The sequence below is a fragment of the Rhinolophus sinicus genome, chromosome X (genome assembly GCF_036562045.2).
Source record: "Rhinolophus sinicus isolate RSC01 chromosome X, ASM3656204v1, whole genome shotgun sequence".
NCBI classification, from domain to species: domain Eukaryota; kingdom Metazoa; phylum Chordata; class Mammalia; order Chiroptera; family Rhinolophidae; genus Rhinolophus; species Rhinolophus sinicus.
The window spans coordinates 3173921-3201384 of NC_133768.1; the positions used below are offsets into that span (position 1 = coordinate 3173921).

Genomic DNA, 27464 nt, shown 5'->3' on the forward strand with positions numbered 1-27464 from the left:
TGTGGAACACACACACACACACACACACACACTCATTCTGCTTTGGGGCGACAGGAAATAGTAAAGAATTTTAATAAGTAAACTATCCTAGTACGGCAGTGAGCAATAACAGAGAATAATAAAAATAAAGAACAGAATAGGCAATGTAGCTGTAGGTGTTTGCTTTTTTACAGTTTCAGGGAGGGTGGCTCAAGAAAGTTGTGCTGAGAATGAGGTGTTTGTATAAAGGAGGTGAAGGGGTCCGCATTGCAGCAATGGAAAGGGAGAGCATTCCAGTTCTGGGAAAGGGCCGGTGCAAAGGTCCTGGGGCAGGACTGAGCTTGCAGCATTCCTGGAAGAGCAGACAGAGTGGCCTGAGGACGAGGCAGGGGAGCAGGGGGAGTACAGAGGGAGATGGAGGCTGAGAGAAGGAGGGAGGTGGATTTGTGGGGTCTTCTCAGGCATTGCAAAGAGCGTGGCTCTCCTCTGAGTTAGATAGGGGCTGGGAGGGAGAGAGCAAAGAGCTGTCCTGATGGGGCTTGATTTGGGTAGGACCACTCAGACTGATGTGCTGCGAATAAGCCAAAGGGGAGGGGACATATAAGCATTGTCTCACAGAGTTGCTGGTCAGAGACAATGGTAAGTTTGCAAAGCCAGAGTGAGTGCCTTCGGGGATACACCCGGACAGGTAAGTCTGATAGGGGCTGGACAATTTGCCAGTGGCTCCTAGGGTCAAGAACGACTCCAGAGTTCTTTGTCACAAACCGCTGAAAGGGTGGCATTGCGAATTAATCAAACGGAGATTATTGAGAGAAGGGAATACCGAAGGGAACTTTCCGTCTTTGGGCATCCACGTCTTTCCATCAATGAATTGCACATGCCTTTATAAGTAGATACACTGAGCTGCAGGACGCTGGACGTTCCGATAGGTGTGGTTCAGAAATGTGACGAATAAAATGACAAGCTGAAAGCACAAAAATAACTTTAGTTCTACCTTCCCGTTTCCCAGTGAGGCGGGGAGGGTCTCATGGGGGTGATGGAATCAGTGTGAAACTGGATGATGGTGGCGGTAACACAGTTCAGTAAATACTCAAAATCATTGGAGTGTACACTTAAGAAGAGTGAGCTTTATGGTATGTGAACTATATTTCAATAAGACTGTTAACATGCTTTCCCCCCAGTAAGGCACATTTCTGCATTTGATGAGCTTGGAGTAAATTAGGAAAGATGTGGTACCGTCTTGTAAAGGGTGAACTATCCTTTCGCCCTTTCGTCCTGGAAGAAACATCTTGACCTCTTTAGTGGATCCATTGTATTCCCATCGTTCTGAGATGCACCTTCAGGGAACCCAGAGTAGAGCCTCCTGTGAATTCTCTGCAGACATTTTTGGTTTGTATGAAGTGCAACAATGAAAGTCTGGAGGCTTCTCACAGTGAGCTGGATGGGACTATGGATTCTGGGTGTGTTTGTACAAGCAGGAAATAGAACAGCCTTTTAAGCATACCTGCAGTGTTTCCAAAAATCGTGCATTTTCGTTTAATAAAAGCCCATTTATTCCTGCTGTGCTGCAGAATGGAAACTGTACCATTTGTAAGTCTTCTAATGGTTTAAAATTGCTTTGAGGAAGAATTATTACTTCCAAAATAATACTCTGCCCAGAGTATAAGCCATTATCTAGTGTATTTGAGTTGGGTAGACGGCCAGCATTGATCACTGGAAAGGTGGGTCGAGAAAGGGGAAGGGACTTTTTCCACCTCCCGTGAATACCTCTGAAAATAAATGTGAAATTAAATAGAAAAAGGAAAGGCAGGGGGGTGGGAGATGAGGGTAAACAGGATCCAATATATGGTGATGGAAGGAGAACTGACTCTGGGTGGTGAACACACAATGGGATTTACAGATGAGGTATTACAGAATTGTACACCTGAAATCTATGTAACTTTACTAACCATTGTCACCCCAATAAACTTTAATTAAAAAGAAGAAAAAGGAAAAGGAAAGAAAAACTTGATAAAATGCATTTCATTCGGTTTGGGCTCACGGCCTGGTGTTCAGGGGCCATAATCCTGATTCTTGTAGGAAAACCAAGAATTTGTCATTCTCTGCCTCATGTTTACGCTTAAATACAAAATTAGTCTGTGGTTTGCCAGGATGGATTGGCTACTAAGTAACTTAATTTCCTTGTCACTCACTTGTTTTCCCGTAACTTAACCCTTAGAATACTTTTTTTTTATAGACAATTCCAAATTGTTCATAGACGCTTTTTCTTTTCTAGGCGCTTACCATTTCTGGCTATTTTTATTGCGAATCCCTCTCTCCCCTCAAAGGAAATGCGTGATTACAGAATGGGTCAAGTCAGTAATTTTTGCTGGCAGCAGAAAGGCCAACATAGAGGCTGGGATGCTTTCTACATTGACTTATTTCAATTCTGTTTATTCTCTTTCCTCCCGGTACTTGAGAAGGAAAATGGACTTCAACATTAGAGACCAAAATTACAAATAATTTCATAGCCTCATGGCCAAGGTCCCTCTGTTCCTTTTGTCTCTTTACGTAGAAATGGAAATGGCAGTCCTTCCCGTGGTGAGTTCCCTTCCTAGGTGACTCCTGGGCCAAGTGCTTTTCTAGCCCACAAGCCTGTGCTGCCTTCCTACCCCATCCCACGGGGAGCAAACCGTAGGAAGCATCGGAACCCCAGGAGTAGGATGGGGTGGATTCCCACAGAGGAGGGCACATGCTGCCCTGGAATGGGACACATGGAGATCCCCCATCGGAGCCGGGCTCTTTCAGAAGCCCGTCTAGCTTATGGCTTTGAGGGGAAGTGGTTTATTTAGGAGGTGACCCAGGGACCCAGCAGTGGGGGACAGGGACGCATGTCAGGGAAGAGAAGCAAGAAAGTGAAAGCCTCATTCTTAGGCTAGTTACCCCAGGGGGCACCGAGGTTCGTCCCCACGGGGAGCTCAGCCCTGGTGTGGAGGCTGTTCTGGGGCATATGCGTCCTTTACATGGGCAAAGCTTGCTGTGGGTCCAGACGGAGGCTCAGGGAGGGAGGCTGGCATTGAGAAGTTGAGCTGCCGGGCCCTGAAATGATTGAGTGTGAGAGAATAAGATTGGGGCACTGACAGGGTCTGCTGTGTCCCTCTTGTTTTACTCAATCTCTGCCTGATTCCCATTGTAGAATGCGTCTCACAAACTTTGAATTATGGTTTAAAAGGACTACATGATTCGGTTCATGAGTGGAATTTCATGGAAGGCGTCCTGATGTTGTTGAATGTTCCCGCTGTCTTCCTCACTTCCTAATGGTCGACCAGCCTGCTTTCCTGGGTCCACTTTCTTCTGTCCCTTGCTGTCACCTTTCCCCGACATCAGACAAGTTACACATCAACGTCCACTCCTTAGAATAAGGAAACCGCTGATTTCTAACGAACACAGAGCCCAGCGTGTGGCTTAACTATCGAGAATGACATGGGTGCCAGTGGGAAAAGCACGTTTGGCTCCTATGTTCTACTTGGTTTTCTTTTTCAGCAAATTGATGCTTTCCCTTTTCTGCATCACGTCCACCTTTATTCAACGGGGTGTGGGGGGAAATGCATATATTGCATGCTTTGTATTGGAAATACAGAGGGTGCCAAAAAAAGTGTATACACATTTTAAGAAAGGAAAAAAACGGTATTACAATTACGTTGATGGGAACCACTTTGAACACCTCTTGTAATTGCAGAAGTCAAATATGACTTGTATCCGTCTTTCGTTATCACTATATAGTGAGTATTACAATTTTAACGACAGCTTTTTCCTGTCTTGAAATGTGTATACGTTTTTTTGTCACCCTCTGCATGTATAACTAACTTCCACTACCTGTTACACAATGTTATTTACAGGTTTACAGATTGGGGGGAATAAACTGCTTCTGATATCGAGACAACATTTATATGTGAACCTGGGAAGTGAGACAAGGAAGAACTCCAATTTTGTGGATTGTATTTTGTAAAATCCGAATTCGTGGTTTTGTGTGTGGCCAAAGGCAGGCAAACATTTGTTGGATTGTTTAAGATCAGTCGACGTCAGTTGAACATTATGAAACAAGGTACTTTTAAGGGATCTTAAAAGAAAAAATAATTAAATCCACCTTACGTTGTCATTAACCTAATCCAGCTCTTAGTTACCACGTTCCTTTTAGTTACCCTGAGGTATTATAGTACTTCTAGTTATTATATTCACTTCCTCCAAGTTCAGAGTCTTTCACCATCTTTTTCCCCTAATTCCACCACGTGTAGAGGACAAGTGATCAACGAAAGAAGAAGCAGGCAGTGCTGTTTGCACAGCGTGTAGCAGCGGTGGACGTTGTTCCACGCGCATGTGACAGAGTGTTACTCCAGAGCACACATCATGGGTGGCCCTAAGGTGCCTGTGGGGCCTGCATAAGACCCGTCACTTGGTACACTCACCGCAGCTGCTCTGTATGTGCCCTTTCCGAGGGACAAGCCTTCCCTGTCTGTCTGCTGGAAACTGTCTAATGGCTGGAAACTGGCCTGCATCGCAGCTTCTCAAAGACTTCGTGTTGCTGCATGTCCAGCGAAGGCACAATGATTTCTCTTTTTTAGTGAGGGAGAGAAAACTATCCCAACTGCGGAGCCTAGAAAGCAAAAAAAGTTTAAATCTCAGAGCCAACCTTCTATTGAGGTGGGGAATTTGTGACTAGTTCGATCATTGCTTTCAAAATACGATTGTCCTTGATCACTGTTATGTGCCTTAAGAGATATTCCCATGATACATTGCAGCGGGAAGTTTGATCTATGGAGACCATCGTTGGAGGAAAGCAAATAAAATCAACATTCATTTTCTTTGAATATCTATTTTTGCTTTCTCTCTCTCCACCGATTTGCAATATTTAAAACTTTTATATCTGTTATAATTTTTACTTGTTTATAATGGTCGTCCTCTTGGCTCTCACTTGTTCCATTAATGGACAGGGGTAGCTTTTCATATTTAACGGAAGGCATCATCTGAAAACCTGGAGGAGGCTGCCTCCCAATGAGTGATGGGGTTCCCCCCACCCCGGGCCAGGCAGGGGCGCTCTTTTCCCATGAGATGTCACAGACCTGCGTTTCTCCAAGGCTGACGACAAGTGATTTTACTGGTCACTTGACCCACCATGGGCACAAGTCATTCCACTACTATAAACCTTCCTGTGTGTTACTTTGTCACCTGTGGCCTTAAGCAGAAACGGTTAAGGGAGGAAACCGTAAACCTACCTTTCTGAAACCCAAACGTTCCACCTTCCTCTGCCCAGAGCACCACATACGATCGTTAATCGAAATGACTATTTTTCTCCAAGGCTGACGCTGGATACTCATACTAAATACTCAGGATATTTTGCCCTGGACATCATGAAATTGTGTGTGATTGGGAGACAGTACACCCTTCCCATTTCAATGATCTTTGAAAATGTACTTGTTCTCTGCTTTCTGAAATGTGTTTCTATGGATAATTGCAAAGATCACAGAGGGAGTGGAAGCAGAAAGGGACATGAAATCGGGGAGAAGTGCTCTGACTGAAGCCTCCCAGGGGAGAGGTCAGAGGAGCTCTTGTGCTGTGTATCTGACCCTCCCACCCTACACGCTTGCACAAGGGAATTAAACTCTCTGGACCTTGATTGCCTCATCTGTAAAATGGGAACAAAATGCCATCCCTTGATTCACAAAGTACAAGCATATGTTTGTAAAATTAGAACTAAACAGTGCTCGTGTCAAATTTCAAAAAGCTACTTACTGCTTTTGAAAGACTCTGGGTCTGGGTTCGCAATGCGTGGCCTGTGGTGCAAACTCAGATAAACAGATAGTTTTACTGGCACGCAGCCGTGCTCATTTGCACACCTACTGTCTGTGGCTGCTTTCCAGCTACAATGACGGAGCTAGTAATTGCAACAGAGACTGTACGGTTTGCACAGCCTTATATATTTCCTCTCTGCCCCTTTACATGAAAAGTTTGTCAGTCTCTGCACTCGACTGTTATGACAGACACTTTTCCCATTAAAACGATTAACATGTTTACTTTCTTTGGGGGGCGTTGGCCCCTCATTAGATTATGAAATGTAACGTGTCAGATGTAGGTGTGCATTCTTAGAACCTCAGCTTGTTTCTCCCTCATTTTTAAGTCAACAGCATGCATGTGCCTTACTTCATAATGTAGGGAACCATTTTGCAAGGCGGGAAATGGCTTGGCCGTGGGAATCTGTGAGGAGCGGACACAATCCTTCAGAGCAGACACACGGGACAGGCTCTCACCTGAAGTCTGCAGGAAATAAATGGATACACGAATTGCTGGTTTACAGAGGAGAATCAGGGTGATAAACAGGTGGTTTTTGCGATTCCTTTTTGGTTTTGTAATTTTATAGTGATTACTTGGAGGGGAGAAAGAGATTGGGGTGTCTCGTCTTGGTAATGGAAGTTATACAAGGTTACATGGGGTTAAGCTACCCGTGGTTTCAGGCATGCACGGGGGGTCTTGGAATGTATCCGCTCAAAATAAGGAGTGGACTAGAGTATACGGTATCTGATATGTAATATGTAACATATAACATGCAATGTATATGCCCCCCCAGACTCGCTGAATCAGCATATCCCAGTATAAGTCTTGGGGATCCTGAGAAGTTTCCTAATGTTGACTGACCGAGAACCAAGCACTTGATCACAGTATCACGTAATGTGCCTGGATTAGCCACATACCTAAAAAAGCAACTGTGAAATGTTCTCATTTTTTAAAAATAAATTAAGGCACCCACCAGACCTCCAGCCCTTATTATGTGTCAGAGAAAAGCAAGAGATTTAAAAAACTAATTCATGTTTCCATCATTTCCAAAGCACAAATGAGCCTGAGTAAAACACATGGGTGTTTTTCCTTCAGTCTCCTTCACTGATATGAAGTTAGATGTAAGTTCTTTGCGTCTGCTGCAGATGGTGTTAGAATTAGAATTCTTGACAGCGTTTTCCGGGTCAGGCCACCTGGAACGTAACCGTCTGTATGTCATCTGTGGTTACCAGCATCCACCCTTGCTCAATCTGTGGCAGAAAAGGACACATTTAGTCATCTTTGTCCAGTCCCATTGGCAATGTGGGTAAAACATGGGGTGTTTCTGCTGACCTCTGTCACCGCTTTTATCTGACATGAGAATCGGAAGCTGCAGGGCCCCTTAGATAAAACAATTATAAAAATAAGCTGGATTTCTTTTCCTTTTCGGAATTTTCAAAAGCCATTCTATCTCCTTACCTATGTTAGGTCAACCAACCTAAACTGAATTTACTGTGTCTTAGAGAAATGTATCGGTTTTGGTACAATGGAAATTTGTCTGGGTTGTAGTGGCCTGGAAATGCCTGGGAGGATCCTTCTAGAATACAAATATGGCCCAAATGCATTTATCTTACTGTTTGGTAGACTGTATATTAATTTGTGGCTTATAAGGGGCATCTTACGTACTGCTCGTTTCCATCTATTCTACATAGAAAGGACAATCTCCATGCACCGACCATGTGGTCAATAGACGCACAGAGAGAAATGGATTTTGTTGTCATGCTTGGTCCTTGAGTCACACGGTTCCTCTTTCTACTGGGATTTCAGACCCGTCTGCACCTCCAGCTCCCGCCAACCTCCGGCTCGCAAACTCCACCATCAACGGCGATGGGACCGTGACCGTGACTCTCATCTGGGACGTCCCCGAGGAGCCGGATATCCCCGTACACCACTACAAAGTGTTTTGGAGCTGGGCGGTCAGCCGCAAGTCACTGGTGCCAACCAAGAAGAAGCGGAGAAAGACTACGGATGGGGTAAGTGAGCGCGAGAAGCAAGAGTGCTGGCTTCTCGCAGGGGGGACGTGAACGCAAGGCAACCGACCTGAAAAGTGGCCCCGACTGAGCTAAGAGGAGTGGGTGCAGGAAAGGTTCCCTTCCCTTTCCTTCTGACCGAGGATGTTCGGACAATGGTGGACCACGCGAATGGTTTTGCCTGTGACGTTGTCGGTGAAAACAGTTGAACTGAGTCCACTGACGGAGTCATGGCCAAATGGTCGTCACCACTCCAGAAATGAAAGGAACAAAAATTATTTTCGTCTCACCTATCGACTGACAGAAACACGATGTGATTCAAAATGGCCTTTACATGTCGGTGGTTTTCGTCTGTTTTGTTTGAGACCCCTTTGACTTGAAGAGCCAGTATTCATGGCATTTCCGTTGCAAGGGTTTTCCATCTGTAATCAGTGGAACAGCAAACAGCTTAGAAAATGCATGTCTGGCCATATACAAAGGGTGCCCCAAAAATGTATACACATGTTAAGAAAGGAAAACACTATTAAAATTGTAATACTCAATATATACCGATAACAAAAGATGGCTACAAGTCACATTTGACTTCTGCAATTACAAGAGGTGCTCAAAGTGGTTACCATCAGCACAATTTTAATACAGTTTTTTTTACCTTTCTTAAAAATGTGTATACATTTTTTTTGGCACCCTCTGTGTTTTTGTTGTTGTTGTTCCGCACTTAAGATTCCAATATTTGCCTCATTTTGAATTATAAAACCTGTCTCCAAAAGTCATCATTCATATTTAGCTGTGGTATCGTTTGGGTTTGGTGGTTAAGAAAGTTTCTGACAGTCCCGTCTTTTATTTTGAAGGACTTAGCAACAAGTGACGATTTGTAACACATGCTTCTCTCATAGAAAGCGCTGGAAGAGCTGAAACAGTGCAGTCAGTGGGCTTTAAAGTAGACATGGTGTGATGGGATGCTGGCAGAAACCACACGCGTTAGTAACCAAACAGCATCAAGGGATTAGTAGGGACGTTTGCAATTTATTCCTATAATATACCAATTAGATAAATAGAACGTGAACAGCAAATTTAACATATACTTGTTAATAGGCCCAGAGTAACATGAAGCATGGATCGCTGTCTTCTGAGTGACTTATATTTTGGGGTCCACAGAGGCAAGGTGTAGGTCACATGAATCCCTTAGCATTCTCAACATTTAAAATGTGACCTGTTGAGAATTAGGGTTGGAAAAACACAAAAGGACCTAAGAAATTATAGAATTTTCTTCCTGGGGATCGATGGCTTCTCATTTCCTAAGATACCATCCTGATATTATGGGTAGCTAAGAGGAGTGGGGATTTCCAAGGAAATGCTCTTTCTGACGTGAATTTTATTTTACTTATTCGAAGATAATAGTTTCAGGAGAGAGATATGCATTCCAACAAGAGACCCTAACTGAAAGACATTGGGACGTGGTAGTGTGTGCAGACATTGCATAGGTTGAAAGAGGAACAAATCATAGACACAGACAATAGTTTAGTGGTTACCAGAGGGTAAGGGGGTTGGGGGCTGGGAGATGAGGGTAAAGGGGATCAAATATATGGTGATGGAAGGAGAACTGACTCTGGGTGGTGAGCACAAAATGGGATTTATAGATGGTGTATTACAGAATTGTACGCCTGAAACCTATGTAACTTTACTAACAATTGTCACTTCAATAAACTTTAATTAAGAAAAAATCCATTATGAGGCCCAGAGAGGATTTCTCTGGCACGTAGATGCCAGATGGCGAATACTAAGACCTGTCCCAGCCCCACCCGGGAGAAGGCTTGCTCTCAGCATCCCCTTAGTCATATCAGCCTTCCAGAGCCGACCAATGGAAGATACTCGAGGTCTGATACCTAATGCCTCAAAAGCCCGAATCATAAAATGCTGCCATCTATTAATTTACGGTGAGCTTTATGCTCACAGTTCTGGAATGTCCATGAAAAAAATCATGTCCTTTCCCTGAAAAGAGATCTCGCAAGACCCGAAATTATAATTAGGATGCTAATAAGTGGTTATGGAATTTAAACAAAGGCGTTAGTAGGTTGGTGCAAAAGTCATGACGGTTTAAAAGGTTACAAATAATTGCAAACACTGCAATTACTTTTGCATCAACCTAGTACTTATGTGAATCAGTGTTGGATGATTTCAGACAATATTCTTACTATATAGCACACGGCTCGCCCCAAACTGGATTATCTTTGCTGGAAAGCATGTGCTGCTACGTGCTTTCGGTGTAGCATCAGTGACGGACGCATTTTTTTCCTTCATAAATGTTAACACTGCCAATCGGACCATTTACAGGCGAATCTCTAGCTTAGGAGCCATTTGATATCATAGGCATTACATTTTGACAAATGTTTTGAATTTTAAGACAACAACAAAAAACCCCACAAATCCTTATTTCTGTTCATTACAAGTTGTTGCACAGGACTTTATTATTATACCATAAAAATCCACTAAAAAAAAAGTTGCACTGGATTCAGAGCTGGGAGACCTGTGTTTTCATCTTGGTGCCACCATGAAATACCTGGTTCACTTGGAATGTCACCTTCTCTCGCTGTCATAGCAGAATCCCCGTCTGGCTTCAAGCTAGTGGGCAAATGACGTTGTTTTGACTGGTTTCATTTAATGTTGGGCACCACACACAGAAAATGGGATGAGTGTTTGGTATTTAACAGATATAACGGCAGAAAAAAAATTAAAGCATTCTGTCGGGCTGATGTTTGGTGGAAATTTACTCGTAGAAGTTTTGGACTAAAATTTCAAAGGAATACACTTAAGGGCCATTCATAATTTTTCCAGGGAGGTGCCAGTATGTGTCTCTGTTAGTTTATTTGAAACAGCTCTCCTATCTCTGTGAGGTGGTATCTGGAAAGGGGTGAGGGCAGACTTCCTCATTCCCATGCTTACGGAGCGGATCCAATAATTAGACTGGGGACACCATTTTTAAAAAAACAACAAACGTGTTTTGACCTGGCTGTGAAATTGATGATGGTTTGTAGTCAAACTGGGTTTTGGGATCCTAGCAATGAAAAAACACGTGCGATCTTAGCAGATGACAGGCCTCAGTAAGGAGAAGCTGGCCCGCTGCTTCACGATGAGCCGGGAGGATTTGCCATGAAGGTGGGCGGCAGGCAGGGCTTGTCATGCAGCTTCCGTGTGTCCTGCTTATTTGCAGTCTCAGCACTTTGTGACTCTGGAAAGGCTGCAGCCAGACTGTGACTACACTGTGGAACTCCAGGCCATCGCCTACTGGGGACAGACGCGACTCAAGAGTGCCAAGGTCTCCCTTCATTTCACGTCCACCCACGCTGCCAACAACAGTAAGTGCCTCCTGGGTTTACCGCCGAATCTTGCACCCACCGAGCCATCAGAGTGAGACAGACCACAGGCAGGGCGAGGGTTTTCTTCGGAATCTCCCCCTGGCAGATCTTCATACTGATAAGCGTGTAACTACGTCCTTCACACGACCATGCACAAAACAGTTTCACCGTTGATTTTTTTTCTTATGATTTGTGTCTACTTAATGTGGAAGCTTTTGGTGTCGTCATGCAAACCGAACGGGAAAACTTGCCACGTCCTGTTGGAGTCCATTTTTAGGTGTACATAATTTGGGGCCCTTGCACCTATGCATACTTGTTTTCAGGGCGAGTACACACAGGTAAACTGTTACAAACTGTTGCTTCCCTTCTAAAGGCACTAAATCGGGCCGCTCTTGATTTTCCTTGTTTCCAGTCATTCTAAACCCGTATGTTTGCCATCAACTGAGCAAAGCCAGAGGAGAGTCTCTGTGGTCCTGGTTCAGAAGGGGAAGAAGAATGTGCCAGAGTGTGTTTGTGTTTAGGGAAGGCAACTCCACAGAGTTAGACAGCTGACTGCTCATAATTATTTTCTACCACCTGGGAGACAACTGGATCCGAATGGTGCTTTCCAGAAAGTTCTAGAAACAGCGCTTTCTACCTATTGGACAAGTCGTCCTTTTGGAGATTCAATGAGTTCGAAAAGTCTACTGTCTCTATGTATATAGTCTTTATATTCGGTTCTACTGCGTGTGTTCTAGTATTTCTGGATACGGTACAACTAGGTACTCAGTGACTTCATTGATATATATATATATTTTTAAAATCTGGTCATCCATTCATCTAACTGAAATATATGCCTAGGAATTATGGTACTACTGTGCCTGGTGGTGGGCCACTTACTATGTTATACTCTGTTATGCTGTAAGCATATGTACATTATATAATAGGCAGAGTACGTAGACCATGGGTACGCTGTATAGTACATATATACCCTCTATTTACATGCATACATGTGTGCATATATACACGCACAGGCATACACATATGCAAACATACACATGCACACACAGACACGTACATGTGCCTCATGCCAGCATTAGACTCATTTGATGGATCACTGCCATAAAAGTGCCTGGTGTTGAATGTGGGACATGACGTGCAAACACGCTTACACAACGAACAGGCTGCCCCACACAGAGCTGCAGAGAGCTCTGGGAGCAGAGGACCCCAACGTGGTGGTGGGACGAGAGCCCCAGGGTTCCTCGCTGAGTCTGGAAGAGTGCGTGAGGGCTCCATGGATGCACGAGGCACCAGCCGTCACCCCACAGATGTGGCAGCGTGTGTGAGTGCAAGGGTCTGGGAGAGGGCACTGAGTGTGCAGAGAGCTCAGCGTGGGGGGCATGGAGGAAGTTCTCTCCCTTGGGGCTCCCAGTGACACCCGCGGATGGAATCAGATCCATGTGTTAATGACACCCCATGTCTCCCCGTTCCCTGAACTCATATATTCAGCCTCCTGCCCAACGTGTCCACGTGGATAACTGACGGGTATTTCCAGTGTACCGTATCTGAAACCAACTCTGATTTCCCTCTCACCCCTGCTCCTCTCCCAGCTTCTCCTAACCTCAGATGTCTCTGCCACTCAGCCTTCTGTTCAAGCCAAAGACGGAGAGGTCACTCTCCATGCTTCTCTTTGCTTTCTCCCCCGAAATCCAATTCTTTAGGAGCTCCTTTAGTTTCTGATTTCAAGTTCTATGTGGGATGTGTCCATTTCTTTCCCCTGTTCAGGCCATTGCCACCTCACTCTTACACATTTAAAATCGCCTCCTAATCAGTAGTTCTGTTTCCACTCTTTGTTAAATATCCATTGTTGTAGATGGAAATATTAATCGTATAACACATGTCTCCCTCTCCTGGGTTCTTCTCACAAGATCACCAGCTGTTTATCTTCTCTTTTCACTTCTCCCGAAGTTTCATCTTTAACTGCTTTCCTCCTTATTCCTCCCAGCTTCCTTCTCAGACCAAAATTCTTTACATTTCTGCTTCATCCACGACCTCGTGCTGAGGATTTCATCTATTGTGTGAGATACATTTGCCTTCCAGTCTCCTTCTGGTTTTTCCAATAAACAGCATTCCTTCCCCATTAGAAACTGGTGTGTGGGATTGCGAACTCCCCAAATTGAATACGGGTGACCTCCCACGGCCATGAACAAAGAGAAAGGAATCCAACCTCAGCTTGCCGTGGCTGAGGTTATGTCATCTAGAACCTTGTCATGGTTTGGCCCGAACAAAACTTGGATGGCTCGCTGCATTTCCACATCTCCTCTAAGGCCTTCTCCCTCTTCCCGGGGCATCGCCACACAACCCCGTACGCTCCACGAGGTCCTCTTTCATCAGCGACTTCTCCCACCCTCCCAAGATCATTACAGCCCTTTCTTACCCGAAGCCATCTGAGTTCTTCCCTCTCAGTTATCACACAGTTCCCCACACACGTACATGTCTCTACCCCTTCACCTGCAATCTTCTTCTACCCTCTGGACTGCAAGGCAGATGCATCCATTCTTTTGCATATGGTAGACGCCACTACGTGGGGTCTAGACCCATCCCTTCCCAGCATGCACTGGGCCACAGTCTCCTGCTTGGGTCTCAGGGGACCCTGAGAAGACACGGGCTTCACAGGATCATTCAGGGTACAGCTGAGTATTTTATATCCCGGTGTTGATATATAATCTCATAAACACGGGTGTATGACTTTTATAAGAACACTCTATATTTCATCAGGAACCTACTACGAGTACAGAATAATTACAACTTTATGGTATAAGCAAGGGAAGTTATACTTTATAGGGAAGAGAGCAGTAAATGTCAACGTCTAAATTACTTTTTGAATTATGTCTTTCCAGGTCTGCAGGCTACGAGGTGTTTTAATGATAAATATTTCAACATAAGGAAAGGCCAAATGTTCATGCAGTTTTATAAAATGGTCCCTTCAAGGAAGAAAGACATAACCCTGCCTTTAAAGGAAACATAGCTTGCTTTTTTGGGAGGCAAGAGGAATATTTCTGGGGCTGACACATTCCAAGTGTTTTATAGTTGGAATATAATTCTAGCTCTGCAAAGTAGAAACGGACTGCAGAGAAAATACTCTGAACCTCTCCATCTCCAAAAGTCATCCATATTTTGACAGTTGGTAAAATACACATCGCACAGTAGCCGACTTCTCTGAACTTTCAGGACTGCTAGAGAGTACAAATGAGTCCTCATGCCTTTGCAGAATATGATAGAAATGATTTTATTCCATTTGTGTTGACTGCTGAAAGTGGAGGACACACTTTCAGCGTCGCTGACACAGCCCTAGGACAGAAGCGTGCTCGTCAGTTTCCTTTACAGGTGGCATGCACTGGGGACACTACAGGTTCACGTAGGTTCAGGTCAATAGAAAAAACAACTATGTTCTTACATCTAGAATGAAAATGGATTTCTTTCCGTTTATCTTGGGAAATCTTCAGCAAGGAGAGCTTAAGGAAGCTTTGAAGGACAGAGAGGGTGGTGCTGGCGCAAACAAGTAGGAATGGCACGTTCTGAGCCCAAGGAATGGGAAAGATAGTGACCAAGGAGCCCAACGTAGCCAAAGTGAAACAGCAAAACTTTAACAAGAACAGTGAGACTACAGCCAGATCATGACCAGAGGCAGCGACACAATAAGAAACGACAAAGCTCAGACAGCTTGAAATGAATGCTTGAATTCCATAGCTGATTCAGAGAAATACTTCTTGGGGTTTTGTTCGGTCGTTGCCTTCCTCTTCCTCCCACTGGACACGGGAATTTTAAGTTTTGGGATCATTCTGAATCGCTTTGATATTGTCTTTGCTTTGCAGCAAGTATGTGATGGATACAGTGTAAACAGACGAGAAAAACAATCACGTTAAAAGTGGTGATGATCACGCACCCGGGTTACCATTTTGTCTTTCCTAAAGTACCCCACCTCTTACTGAAACGACCCGGTGCTGTCTTCTTGTTGCTCATTTCCTGGGAAAGTTTCTGGCTCCTTGTCCCAAAACAGGGAACAGTGGCTCCTTACACTTAGGGGGTTCCTCCCCTCCAGCCAGCCCTGGGCACGCTCCTTCGGTAATTACCTGTGGACGTGTCTTCTGTTTCAGGAGCCCTCAAGTAGAAAGTCGCACGTCTCCGGCCACTAAATGTCTGTGTGCTCGCTACCTGTTTACTGAATGAATGAGTGAATGAATGAAGTATCCCTGTAGTCCCTCCCCCAACCTAGTGTATTGCTGCCATTCCGTTTCATTTCCTTTGCTGAGTATGTGAATGTTTCTCCTTAAACTGTCAGGGTTTTGGGGTGTCTGTAATGAACATGAACAGTGCATAGATCGGCCTGACGGCTGTATCTAGTCTGGAAATCAGCTGGGTGACGCAAAGTGTACTCACAGAGTTGAGCGATATTTCCATGTAGGGCTGTGTTCCAGGTATTGGAGTAGAAGGACGGTACTTGTGCGAAAAGTTATCTATATTGTTTACATGAAATGGCATTCTAATATTATTTTGTTGAATTCCTTCACAACGACAAAAAACCCTATAATGAGAAATACTACATTATGTAACTGAAATGCGTGTTATGTACGTGGGGGGCTCTCTTAGGCCCAGTGAATGTATTAATTACCAATGGACATTCTGGGGATTGCATCAGAGATACTTTTAGTTATTCCCACATATTGGGGTGGGGGGAATGTTACCACAGGAGCGTGTCAGCTTCTGCAGGGGACTCATATTTTACTTTCTGAAAGTCACTGAGTATGACTAAATCACAATGAAATTCAACACTAATGCGATTAATGTCAGGTTGTATACTTATTGTTTAACTAGTCAATTAGAATGTAGTCCTCTGTTACAGAAGAACAACTCGGGACAACTAGAAAGGGCGTGATGGAAATGCAGCCCCCGTTTCAAAGAAGACGGCCCACTCGCCTGCTGGAAATTGGCACCCCGTTCTATCAAGACGGCCGACTGCAGGTGAAGGTGTACTGGAAAAAGGCCGAAGGTACGCAGAGGGCTGCCTTGGTATCTGCTTTCCGTAGCACAGTGCTAGCAAGGTACATGCGAACAAGTCGGGAGCAAGCCGCAGTCCTGATATTAAGGAAAACGGTAGCTACACAAAACACGGCCATGTTTTGTTTTTTTTGTTTTGTTTTTTTGTTTGTTTGTTTTTTTAATGCCTGGCTGTTCTGAACTCTGGGTGGGTTCCTCGCTCCCAGAAATCTGTATCGCATTTTAAAATCGGCAAGAGTCAAGGGCTTACCTTCTATCGTTTCAGGGATAGTGGCCTATCTACCTTCATTTCTTCCCTAGAAGGCTCATCTGGGGTCCCGACTACTCAAAATATTCATTATTTTGCAGTGTGATTTTTGTTGTTGTTGTTGCTCTAAATTAGTTTTTTATTTTAAAAAGACCCTTAACACAGATACTTTTGAAAATAGGAAAATCACTTATCTTCTCACTATTATTTCATAGACACGGCATTTTAGTGGGTTTCCTTTCAGGTCACTATGCCTCTGTCACTGTGTGTGTGTGTGTGTGTGTGTGTGTGTGTCTAAAACACACCTATTTTCAAGTAACATTATATGATCATTCTATATTCTCCTATCTTTTTTATATTTTAAATTGCTGCCTTGATGGGTTCCCCATAACATATTATATACCCTTATTCCACCACAGAAAAACAGTTTCCGTTTTCTAATTCATACTGCAGTGAACATTTATCTTAGGATACATTCTTTTCGTTTGCTTGAATATTTATCTTTCGGATAAATTCATTTTGTTGGTTTCTTTTCTTTAGTCTTAGGATATTTCTTTTGCATTTTTGAAATAATACTTTTAGAATTATTTGACATATATTTTTATGTTTATCAGCCCTATGCATTTAAAAGCATAAGCAAAATAGATGGTTTCAAGAGTTCAGTGTACAAGTTTTTCTAATTCTTCTGAAGCGTTACTTCACTCAGGGTGTCAGGCCGTGTGCCATGGAGAGTATTGATTGGCACTCTTCTCGTTCCGGAATGTTCTTCCAAGCTGCTAACATCCATTCTGCAGCTAAAGTAGCATCACCATTAATATTAATGTTTTATCACCATCATGTTAATTAAAATTAAAGTTCCTTTATTCAATTTATTAAATTAAAAGTTAATATATGCATATAACTAAGTTCAATAATAGTTGTACAAGAAATATTAAATTATAAAATTTAATTGATCTTTTGTATTTATCTATCTTAAATTAGAATCATATATCAATATGTTATATTAATATTGATAAAACATATTTTATTCGTATAGTATCGAAAATGTGACCATATATGGGGAGGTGCATGTATCATCTAAACCTATTTGATATTTTACTTTCTCAGATCACTTCTGATTCTCCCATGTGATGTCATATCTGCTTTTCACACTTTCTTTATCTCTAACACCTTAGATTAGAGCACATTCTGTGTCATTATTATCTGAATAATTAGTGAAATAAGAGTGAAGTTGAATATGAGTATTTACGGACTTGCTCATTTATTCATTCCCTAAATAGTGACTGAGCATTACCTGCCAGAACCGTGCTGTCTTTGTTTATACACGAGTACACCCCACATGAAATCTTTGTGTTCATGGAGCGGTGCCCGAATTACAGATGAGTCCCGCAACCACGAGGAAACACAAAGCATTAAGAACAAGAGGGGACTCCGAGTGAGATGCAAAGTCAGGCAGCGAAGGCCGTCACCACCTGTGACGGGAAGGCCAGCTGGGAGGATGTCTTCAGCTGAGAGTGAAGGGAGCCCACCGCATCATTTTAAGCTGGACATAGCACGACAGGCTTGGGTGTGGAGTGGTCACCTGGCCGCTCTGTGGAGGACCGGTGTGAGACGGACCAGTGTGAGATGGCGAGGGGACATGCTGCTGGCCGTACACTGCGGGATGCCAGGAGAGAGTGGACGATAGCCAGGCCAGTCCTGGGAGATGATGGCACAGAAGAAAAGTTAATGGATCTGACAGACGTTCGGCCGGTAGAATCGACAGGACTGGTGCTGGGTTGGAAATAAAGGCGACGTGGAGAATGGCGTCTCCAAGTGGACGCTGGTGGTCCATTGACTGCGGTGAGGGACAGTATGGAAGGCGCAGAGTGGGTGGGTATATATTTTGAGTTTCAAGTGCACTGGAGCCAGTGGAGACAAGTGGCCGTTCACATTGTTGGCCATGCATGTTTTCCACAGTGAGACACGCCAGGAGGTGCCACTTCTCTGTACTACGTGCCGATACCCTTTCTTACCGCCCCCAGAATTTCGCAGTGCACAACCAGCTCAACTGTAAGCAGACGCCCTTGCGTGGAGCTCAGGATAGCGTAAGCAACAGAGATTTGAAGCAGTAGGAAGTACAGTCATGTGTGGTGGGTGAAGTCGTCTGGAGAGAGCTCGGAATGAGAATGTGGAAGGTGAACAACCGGGTCCCGCACTGGAGAACCCCAGTTTTAAGAGATGACCCCTCCCAGAAGACTGGTAGTAAGTGCCCAGAGCAACTAGAGAAAGCAAGGAGATTTGAGACGGAAAGCCAAGGGGCCCAAGGCTTTCCAGAAGGAGGAATGGGTAGTCAGACCGTGCTGAGGAGGTGAAGAAGATGTGGAAACCCTACTGGGTTGCGTGGCTCTGCAGCAACCACTTTTTAGACAAAATGGTGGCACCGGAACCATCTAGTCCAATATATTTGCACCAAAGCCTGACAATGGGCTGCAAGGCAAGAACGGAGCGTGTTGTGGAATTTTATTTTGAAAACCAGCTACCTCGTGCCACTGATTTGAAAACGAAAGGAGAGAAGTCGAGTCACGTTGCTCACAGAGTCTGTATTTAAGGGTCCGTCCCCTCACTACAATTTGTGTGCAGTCCCCAAATCACCACGCAGGCCGGTTTTGTGCTCACTCGCCGGATGTACACAACACATACAGTGATGACCAATCTGAGTCACCCTTCAAACATGGTCCCAACGGAAGTCGAACAAGGTGACACTCTGCCTTCTGTTTTAGGCGCTCATGCTGTGATTGTGTCCCCTGCCTGGTCTATTTAGTGTCACGGTGTTTGTTTTGGTTTGTTTTTCATTCTCTTGCTTCGTGTGGGGGATTTTGCTGTTGAAAGCGGCCCCCAAGCACCGGGCACAGCATCCTGAGGCCCTTCTGAGTGTCAGAAGGATGCAGGGTGCTTTACAATGAAAAGGCACGCGTGGCTCGATAAGCTTCCTTCACGGTACGGTTTTGTGTGGGCGGTGAGTTCAGTGCCAAGGAATAAAAAATGTGGTGCATCTGGAAAACGGAAGAGAGAATCTGCTGATTTATACATGAGGCCGCCGGTAACGTCGATAGCGTGTGACGAACCTTTGGCAAAGGAGAAAACGTCGCCAAATTTGTGTTTCTCGAAATGATGACTGATACAGAAAAGGGGGGCAGTGGACAGCATGACTAGGAAGCTGAAAACCTAAAGAAATTGACAGTCATGCTATCCCGTCTCGAAAATGTTTTCAACCAGCATTTTTAAGAGAGAAATATTACAATTATGAACGGATAAGAAATATATGAGGTTATTTAAACAGAAACACACATAAAACAAGATTACATATCGATTCTCTGACAATAATGTGATGCCCACACGCTCCCAGGAAGCTAATCCCATGTTTCCCCTGGACGCAGTGATTCCGTATTTGCGAATTCCGATTTTATGAACCCAAACTACTGCGGATAATGAAAATCGATTGTATATATCGACTTCCAGGCAACACGCATGCAGTGTTTTGATGAAGCTTCAGAAACCATCGGCTGCTCTATATATGTTTGAAAATGTGTCAAAAAGACTCGTGTTTTAAAGTGTAGGTTCCATTACTATTCAGGTAGGACAAAGCCACCAGATGAGGGGATGATTGCTATTGAAAGCATGGTTTGTTAGTCTGAGTTTCGTAGAGGAGCTGGCACGGGGAGGCCGAGAGGGAGGGGGAGAGAGAGACACAGATGGAGAGAGGGAGAGATGGAGGGAGACGCTGTGGTCAGGAGCTTTTGCTGTGGTTTCTACAGGAAGGACAGGGCAAGGCTGGGAGCAGGCTGAGGTCTGCCTGGTCTCACTCAGCCCCGTGGGCTCTGCAGTGCTGGGCTGCCCCTACTTGCCTGGTGCCTGTGGGACAGGACAGGGGATGGTGTGAGAGCCTGAGAGGGGAGGTGTTGGTGGTGTGGGCTCTGCATTGGCTGGTTTTCATGTGAAAGGTGTGCTTGCAGGCGACATGTTCACCGTCTCTAGGAATTGGCTAGTCTCTCCGGGGTCAGCAGGAGATCACAAATGCAAAAACTAAACAGGTATGAGTCAATAAAAGGCAACCTGAATGCAAGTTGAGGGCACAAATCCAGTCGTTTGTGAAAGGGTTGGGTTTGGAAAGCCTCTACCTGGGGCCGGAAGTTGGGAGCAGCTGGTATTAAAGCAAACAGCTCGACGGGGGTGGAATTACAGGATGTGTCAACAGGAAAATGATTTTGAAAGCCAAGGGGATGGATGACATGGTTCGTGGAGGAGGCTTATAGAGAGAAAAACAGGGGGCCGTGAACTCAGGTGTGGCCGCACACGGGGTTGTGGGAAGGGACGCACCCCAAAGGGTTGTCCAGCGTGCCTCCCCTTATGGAAAGATAGTCACGTTGTGAGATGTGCCTGGGATTTTCCGGGCTCCTGGCATCATACGGTACCTGTTATCCATCCTGCAGTTGTCTTGTAGCAAACTGGGATCAGTCCTCTGACCGTTCCTGCGGGAAGAGTGTCAGTCACGCTCCGTTTCCATCACAGACTTCAACACGTGTCACTCCCCGTGGCGACAGCGGCCCTGGCCAGTCTGCTCAGTTCCAGTAAATGAATTAAAATGAAAAATTCGAGTCCTCAGTTGCACTAGCAGTGCTTCACCTGCTTCTGGGCGTGAGTGGCTGGGGGTCATTTCTGTCACCACAGATGGCTCTGTGGGACACCGCCGGCCTGGACACCTTGCCCAGTGCCACCTGCATCACCCACTCCCATTGCCAAACCTTCTTCTACTCAAAGGTCAGCTTCTCCAGGGGCTATGCCAGCTGCCTCGTTGACAATTGTGCCTGTCAATCCCTGGCACTGTGTTCCCTCCCGTACTTACCTGATTACCTTCCCGCCTAAACCCGGGCTTCCTTCTGCACTCCTTACGATGCGTCTGCCTGCCCGTGAGTCTTGAAGACCCCGCAGAGCAGCCGTTTCTGTGTGGTCACCTCAGTACCGTGCCAGGACAGCCGCACTCGCCAAATGACAGGATACGGATTCATTCACTGGTTGACTTCCTACTGATTTGTAGTATCCAACCCTTCTCTCTCTGTCTCTCTGTCTCTCTCTCTCTCTCTCTCTCTCTCACACACACACACACACACACACACACTCTCACACACCCTCTTGATGTCTGCCGTGTAGAGGTTCAAACCTCTTGCCAGGGGTTCCCCTTTTCCCTGAAACACCCTCGGTGCCCTCTTGCTGTGCGTTTTCTTGGATTCAAAGCTAAAGCTTCTTTTCTCGTTCCAAAGTGCTCAGAGCGAGTTCCCACTTGACCCACCCAGTTGCATCAAAGAGTTCCCCCTCTCGCCCCCCAAAACTTCCATCAAACACTTGGCGTGAACGCTCAGACGAGATGAAATCACCAGCAGAAGCGACGCCTTTCACCCCCCGTGCACACACAGGGCTCATCAGTAAGCCTGAGACGGCCCAGGCCTGCTTTCCCACACTCCCTGGGTTCCCCATCATAGTTTTGTCTTTTTCCCACTTGGTTGCCCCACGGAAAAGCTTGTTCAGAAAACACGCGTGTGTGTAATGGGTCAGTGTTCTTGCCTGCAGCTCCTATTTCGGTAGAGATCACGTACGTGGATATGCCAGGATGCACTTGTGTGAGGGGCGCGGGGGCTGCCCGCCCGGTGTTTTCTGATAAGGGGACGCTGTACCCCAACATTCAAGGGAGGGTTGCGTCTCCATGGCCAACTCAAGTTTGAGGAAAATGCTTTCGTTCTTCCGTGGGTGGGTTCACTAGCCTATCAGCTCTGTCCGAAAACTGGACGATTCAGAGACTTTTCACGGCCCTCCCACCTGTTTATAGGAACAAAGAGGCGTATTTCTAAGTTTCGCCCCGTTTTGTAGGAACCGGGAGACACCGTAGCTAAGTCATTCTCACGACACCTTGGGAGTCATTTTGCTTTGACTCTACTAATCATATTTTCTATCTCGTTCTCATATTTCAACAGTTTCCCTTTGGCCGTGTATTGCCTTTTCCTGAGTTCACTGTTACTAAGGGAACTGTCATCCCCAGTTTGCAAGAGCCGCGTGCCCCCTTGGTGCACTTGCGCATGTTCAGATAGCCTGCAGAATGTTATCTGCTCCCGCCCTGATCCCTCCCGTCCTTAAGCACATCGGACCATGTGGAACGGGCCTTCCAGACTGTTGCTTTCTGACATTACAGATCCCAGCGTCGGCCGCTACCATGTGCAGTGGTTTCCACAAGTCTGTGCCCACAATGAATCTACCACACCAGACACGTCGTCGGCCACGACCCAGGTAAGTTGTGCCAACTGTGTGTCCCATGGATAAGTCCCTCTCACTATTCAATAAGCCACTGGAGAAAAACTGAAAACACAACCATCCTTATTGTCCCCATTCTCAATGTCACGTCGAGAGCTTATTCTGCTGTCCACCTGGCAGGTCCTAGAATGCAAGGATGAAAGACACCCTTGTTAAGGTTGTCCCAGATCAGAGGGAAATGCTTCTGGGTCCCTAGCGGCCCCTACCTCATCCAGTTAATGAGACACGTTACTTGTCCCATCCACCATGCACTGACGTTTTGACTTTTAACTTGAAGAGAACAGTAAGCTCCTTGGGGATAGTAACCCCATCTGTACGACGCAACAGAGTCTTCCAAATATTTGGGGTTAATGCATGAGTTACAGAGCAGAATCCACAGACCGACAAAAAACGTCTCAGACGGCATTGAGTTATGCCCGAGGTTGATGACAGCGATTTATAGGGCAGTTGAAAATATTCGGCGGCCTGGCCTCAAACGCATAATATATGGATATGTGATATTTACCTAGAACATTTTTCTTCTGGATATTTTCTAAAGCAACAAGTGGGGGGGCCAAGGAGGCTTTTACTTCTTTTGCTTTGCGTGCTGTGGACTCGTATGGAACCTGGCTTACTTTCAGGGGCCTAGACATCGTGATTCACCCCCTTTAGAAACTTGGAAGGTGGTAATACCTACTTACTGAGCACAGATGACGTCTCTGGTAGAAATAAGAACCCAAATCCCGAAAAGGCACTCTGCTCAAAGGTTTAAGACGCGTCTGTTTCCACTTTTAAACGACTCGTCGACCCGTTTAATTGATTTTCCTGTCAGGATGGCACAATGGCTAAGTCACCTGTTGCTATGGGCGTCTGTCTTCTGTGACACATGAAAGCATTCCTGAAATAGCTGAGAAGCAGTCACCTTGCTGGCTAACTGGCGATTCCAATATGTTCCTGTGTAAAGTGCAGATTCATTCCTAAGAAAAGTCAATTCACGTTCCCAGGGACACCCAGCCGGCTGGGGTTCCTCACTGGTCACCGTTGGGTGTCAGCCTTCCTCTGGGTCTACGTGTCACCTCTCGATCAAGGGCCAGGCCTCCCCTTCACACATTTCCACATTTCCTGACCCCAGCGACTTCTCCTGACTCAGGCGCCTCAGTTTTCATTTTAATTGTTGACTCCGTTTTTCACGACTCTGTGCTACTGTCTGGCAGCGACCGCCCCTCGTCACCCCAAGGGAAGCAGACAAAGAACCCCATCTGCATCGCTGACACACGGGCACGTAGGCCTGATGCCATCAATTACAATGGATAAGCATAGCAGACGCGTGTGAAAGGGTCCTACCAACAAAACGTGTTACCACCACGTCATCATTCCATGGACCTGTGAAGTCGTATTTGAGGTCTCGTGATCCTCCGCAGTCTGGCCTGTTTTTCGAATTTCTAGTGAATCACCCTGGTACGGCACGAAGTGACAACAGCTACTCCGAAAGGGGGAGAACATACAGCGCTCAAGAATATCTTCATTTGTTCAAAAGAAAAAGTTACACACACACTAAGCCTGTGTCTTGGAGAATCCTGAGCTCGCCTGAGCCTACTTTTCTCTTGAAAGTAACTCGTTTTGTATTGACAGCTTTCCACGCACCTGCCCTGCTGCCAGTTCCCACACGCTGTTCGTCCCACGCCGTGGAGGGTGTCACCGCTGTAAGTCGCCACAGCACGGGACGTGTTTCCTTGGTACTTGTTATAAAAGCCACGTCGCACCCACTCCACACACAGGAAAACCCCCTTGTTGGAATATGATTTCATCTCCTGCCAATTTTCTTTGCATCTCTAATGAGATTGATAACTAGCATACTCTCTCTCTTGCTCTAGGAAAATTATATCATTCTTCAAGATCTAGCGTTTTCCTGCAAATATAAGGTGACTGTCCAACCCGCGCGGCCGAAGGGCCGCTTGAAGGCAGAAATCGTTTTCTTCACGACGCCACCGTGCTCTGCTCTTAAGGGGAGAAGCCACGAGCACATCAGCTGCCCTGGAGAGGCAGGTACGTGGGACCGGAAGTTCTGACGGCTATGACCTTGGCCACTTCCGAAGCCAAACCTCATTTCACAAAGCCTGCTGTCTAAATTGTATGATGCTATGATAGCCTAGTTTGGAGGTTACATACATATACACGAGTGCAAGCATTATTTTGTAATTCTAACAGCAGTGGAAATACTAGCATCGCTGGCAATATTATTCCTTTAGAAATGCAGCCAAACCTTTATATATGGCTTGTGTTTGGCCGTCCTGCATGGGAGCTATTTTGTTTTTATCCCGCCTCTTTGCCACATGGATTCTCTTTCCACAGTTTCCACACCCCGTGTCTTCACATTCTGGCCCCTTCTCCTGGTGAAGCCCCTTTCCTGCATTCCCTCTGCTAGGAAGCCCCCTAACCTCCTTCTAGTAACTTCTAATAACTCTTCTGATAACTTTAATAATATCTGTCCTTGACACCACACTCACTTCTGTCCTCTAAGAAAGGGCCAACCTTGCCTGATTGCAGAATTCTTGCTGCTTTTCCCTCCCCACAGCCAGAGCCTAAAAACCATCCCCCAAGGATCAGAAGCTCTTGGCACCTCCTTGCCTTTATGGGAATACTGCTCAGATCCTGTTCCCCCAGGTCCCCCAATATCTGCGGTTCATCGGAAACCATGCTCCCCGCTGCGGCCAGACTGCCCCCCTCTGCTCCGCGGAGAGTCTGCCCAGACTTCCGACGCTGACTATCACACAGGCCCCACTTCTGCCTCTGCTCCCGTGGCCTGACCCTGCTTTCCGTCTTCACGTCCCTACAGGTCCTGTTCTTCACAATGTGCTGGCCAAGCCGGAGAACCTTGCTGCTTCGTTCGTCGTCCGTGATGCCAACATCACGGGCCACTTCTCCTGGAAGATGGCCAAGGCGAACCTGTACCAGCCCATGACGGGCTTCCAGGTGACGTGGGCCGAGGTGACGACGGAGAGCAGACAGAACAGCCTGCCCAACAGCATCATCTCCCAGTCCCAGATCCTGCCTTCTGTAGGTACCAACTCAGCCACCACGTCCACGTCGCTCCCTCACGGGTCCCCGCTGCTCGTGGGTGACGCCCGTCGGGTCGCACGCTTCTGTCGTGCTCAGGGCTGTCCTGCTGAGTCTTACTTCTACATTTTCTCCTTCCGAATGTGTTCTTTTGCAAGGAACCAGCACATCGCAAGCAGTATTCTGAGTAGAAGGAACTGTCCTCTCCATGAGTTCTGAGAGCCAGCGCCTCAGCAGACCGTATCCTGTCTGTCTTGTATATTAGTCGGTTAACCGTTTTCTCCTGTCTTGGTTGACCCATGTCCCTCTGGCCAAGCAGACCTGCCCTGTTGGAAATGTTAAATTAGGGCGGGGGCTGGGGAAGGAAGGAGCTAAAAGAAGCTTGTTGTTTCTCTTCTTTGCATCCTTCGAATTTGGCGAGAGCCCATAATGAGCTGGCCTATCTTCCCGGCCACTTAATTCCTTGGCTTGGAAAAAAACAAAACCATGTATGGGCTTTTACCCTCTTTAGAAATGCCCTGACATGATCCAACTTCTGCTCGAAAAAGAAGAAAAAAACAACAAAAACAAACTTAAATCCTGGAAGGAAAAATGCCATGGAATTAGAAAGTAGTTATTGTTCGAATGTGTTAGGTTTTGTTGAGTTTTGAGAAGAAGCTCTTGGCATAAAAATAAACATTTTCAGTCGTGGGCGCTGGCAGATACTGTGTTTTAAGGGAAAGAGTTGGCCCATTCATGGAAATTTGAATTATCAAGAATTCCCATCACGAGATGTGCCGATGAAAAGTGCAGACCATGGGAAAGTCTTAGGGTAAGGAATGTAACACGCGCTCCCAAGGGTGAGCCTGAGAACTGGGCCTTCGGCACTGTGTAATGCTGCCCGGGGTGTCAGGCTGCCAGGAACGGAGCTGGGTGCTGTCACTGCCCGGCACAGACGTCTGGCAATCCGCAGACACAGTCTCTGGATCCCTCTGCCGTGTGGAACACCACTGACTGTGGCTTTGTGCGTTACTGTGGCTTTGTGGTCACAATGTGTATCTGCTGTGTGTGTGTGTGTGTGGGGGTTTAGAAGGTCATTGATGAGCTGCTCGTTTTGTGTGATTCTCTCAGGATCACTACGTCCTCACGGTGCCCAGTCTGAGGCCGTCCACCCTGTATCGACTGGAAGTACAAGTGCTGACCGCAGAGGGGGAAGGGCCCGCCACCGTCAAAACCTTTCGGACCCCCGACTTCCCACCATCGTCAGCACACAGTGAGTGCCGGGCACAGAGGTCCCTCCCCTGCCAGGGCTCCCGGGCAGAGAGACGTCTTGGGGAAAAACTAAAATAAATCACTAGAGAGGCCTGTGACATAGGGCATTCTCCTTATCTGAAAATTCTGCCTCCCCGCTTGTGTCTGCTTATTGGATGTTATTTTAGCAGCAATTCTATGACTGACGCTTAAGGGCTCTCTGTCATCCCTTCCTTTCTTTTTTTCTTTTCATTTTCCCTTTTCCTTTGCTTCCTTCCATTTATTTTCTATGTAATGCATGCTTTTCCCTTGTCCTGTAAACCATAAATACATACGGGGGGAAAAAATCTATAATCTCTTATCAATCTGAAAAACTTTTATAACATTTTGCTCAGGAGCTTATTATTACATACGTTTTCAGTA

The 27464-nt window shown here is 45.9% G+C and overlaps 1 protein-coding gene across 4 annotated transcripts in view; it reads left to right on the top strand.

Moving 5' to 3' along the window:
* Window positions 1-27464, top strand: part of ANOS1 (anosmin 1) — a 415357-nt gene that overhangs the window by 385089 nt on the left and 2804 nt on the right. For 3 of the 4 annotated variants that reach the window (XM_074323216.1, XM_019712772.2, XM_074323215.1), the window contains 7 exons: window positions 7594-7799; window positions 11005-11149; window positions 16032-16178; window positions 22657-22751; window positions 24629-24800; window positions 25591-25811; window positions 26922-27063. In XM_074323216.1, coding sequence (XP_074179317.1) covers window positions 7594-7799; window positions 11005-11149; window positions 16032-16178; window positions 22657-22751; window positions 24629-24800; window positions 25591-25811; window positions 26922-27063 — 1128 coding nt within the window. The remainder of the gene's footprint in view (window positions 1-7593; window positions 7800-11004; window positions 11150-16031; window positions 16179-22656; window positions 22752-24628; window positions 24801-25590; window positions 25812-26921; window positions 27064-27464) is intronic. The other variant, XM_074323214.1, reaches the window with a different exon arrangement.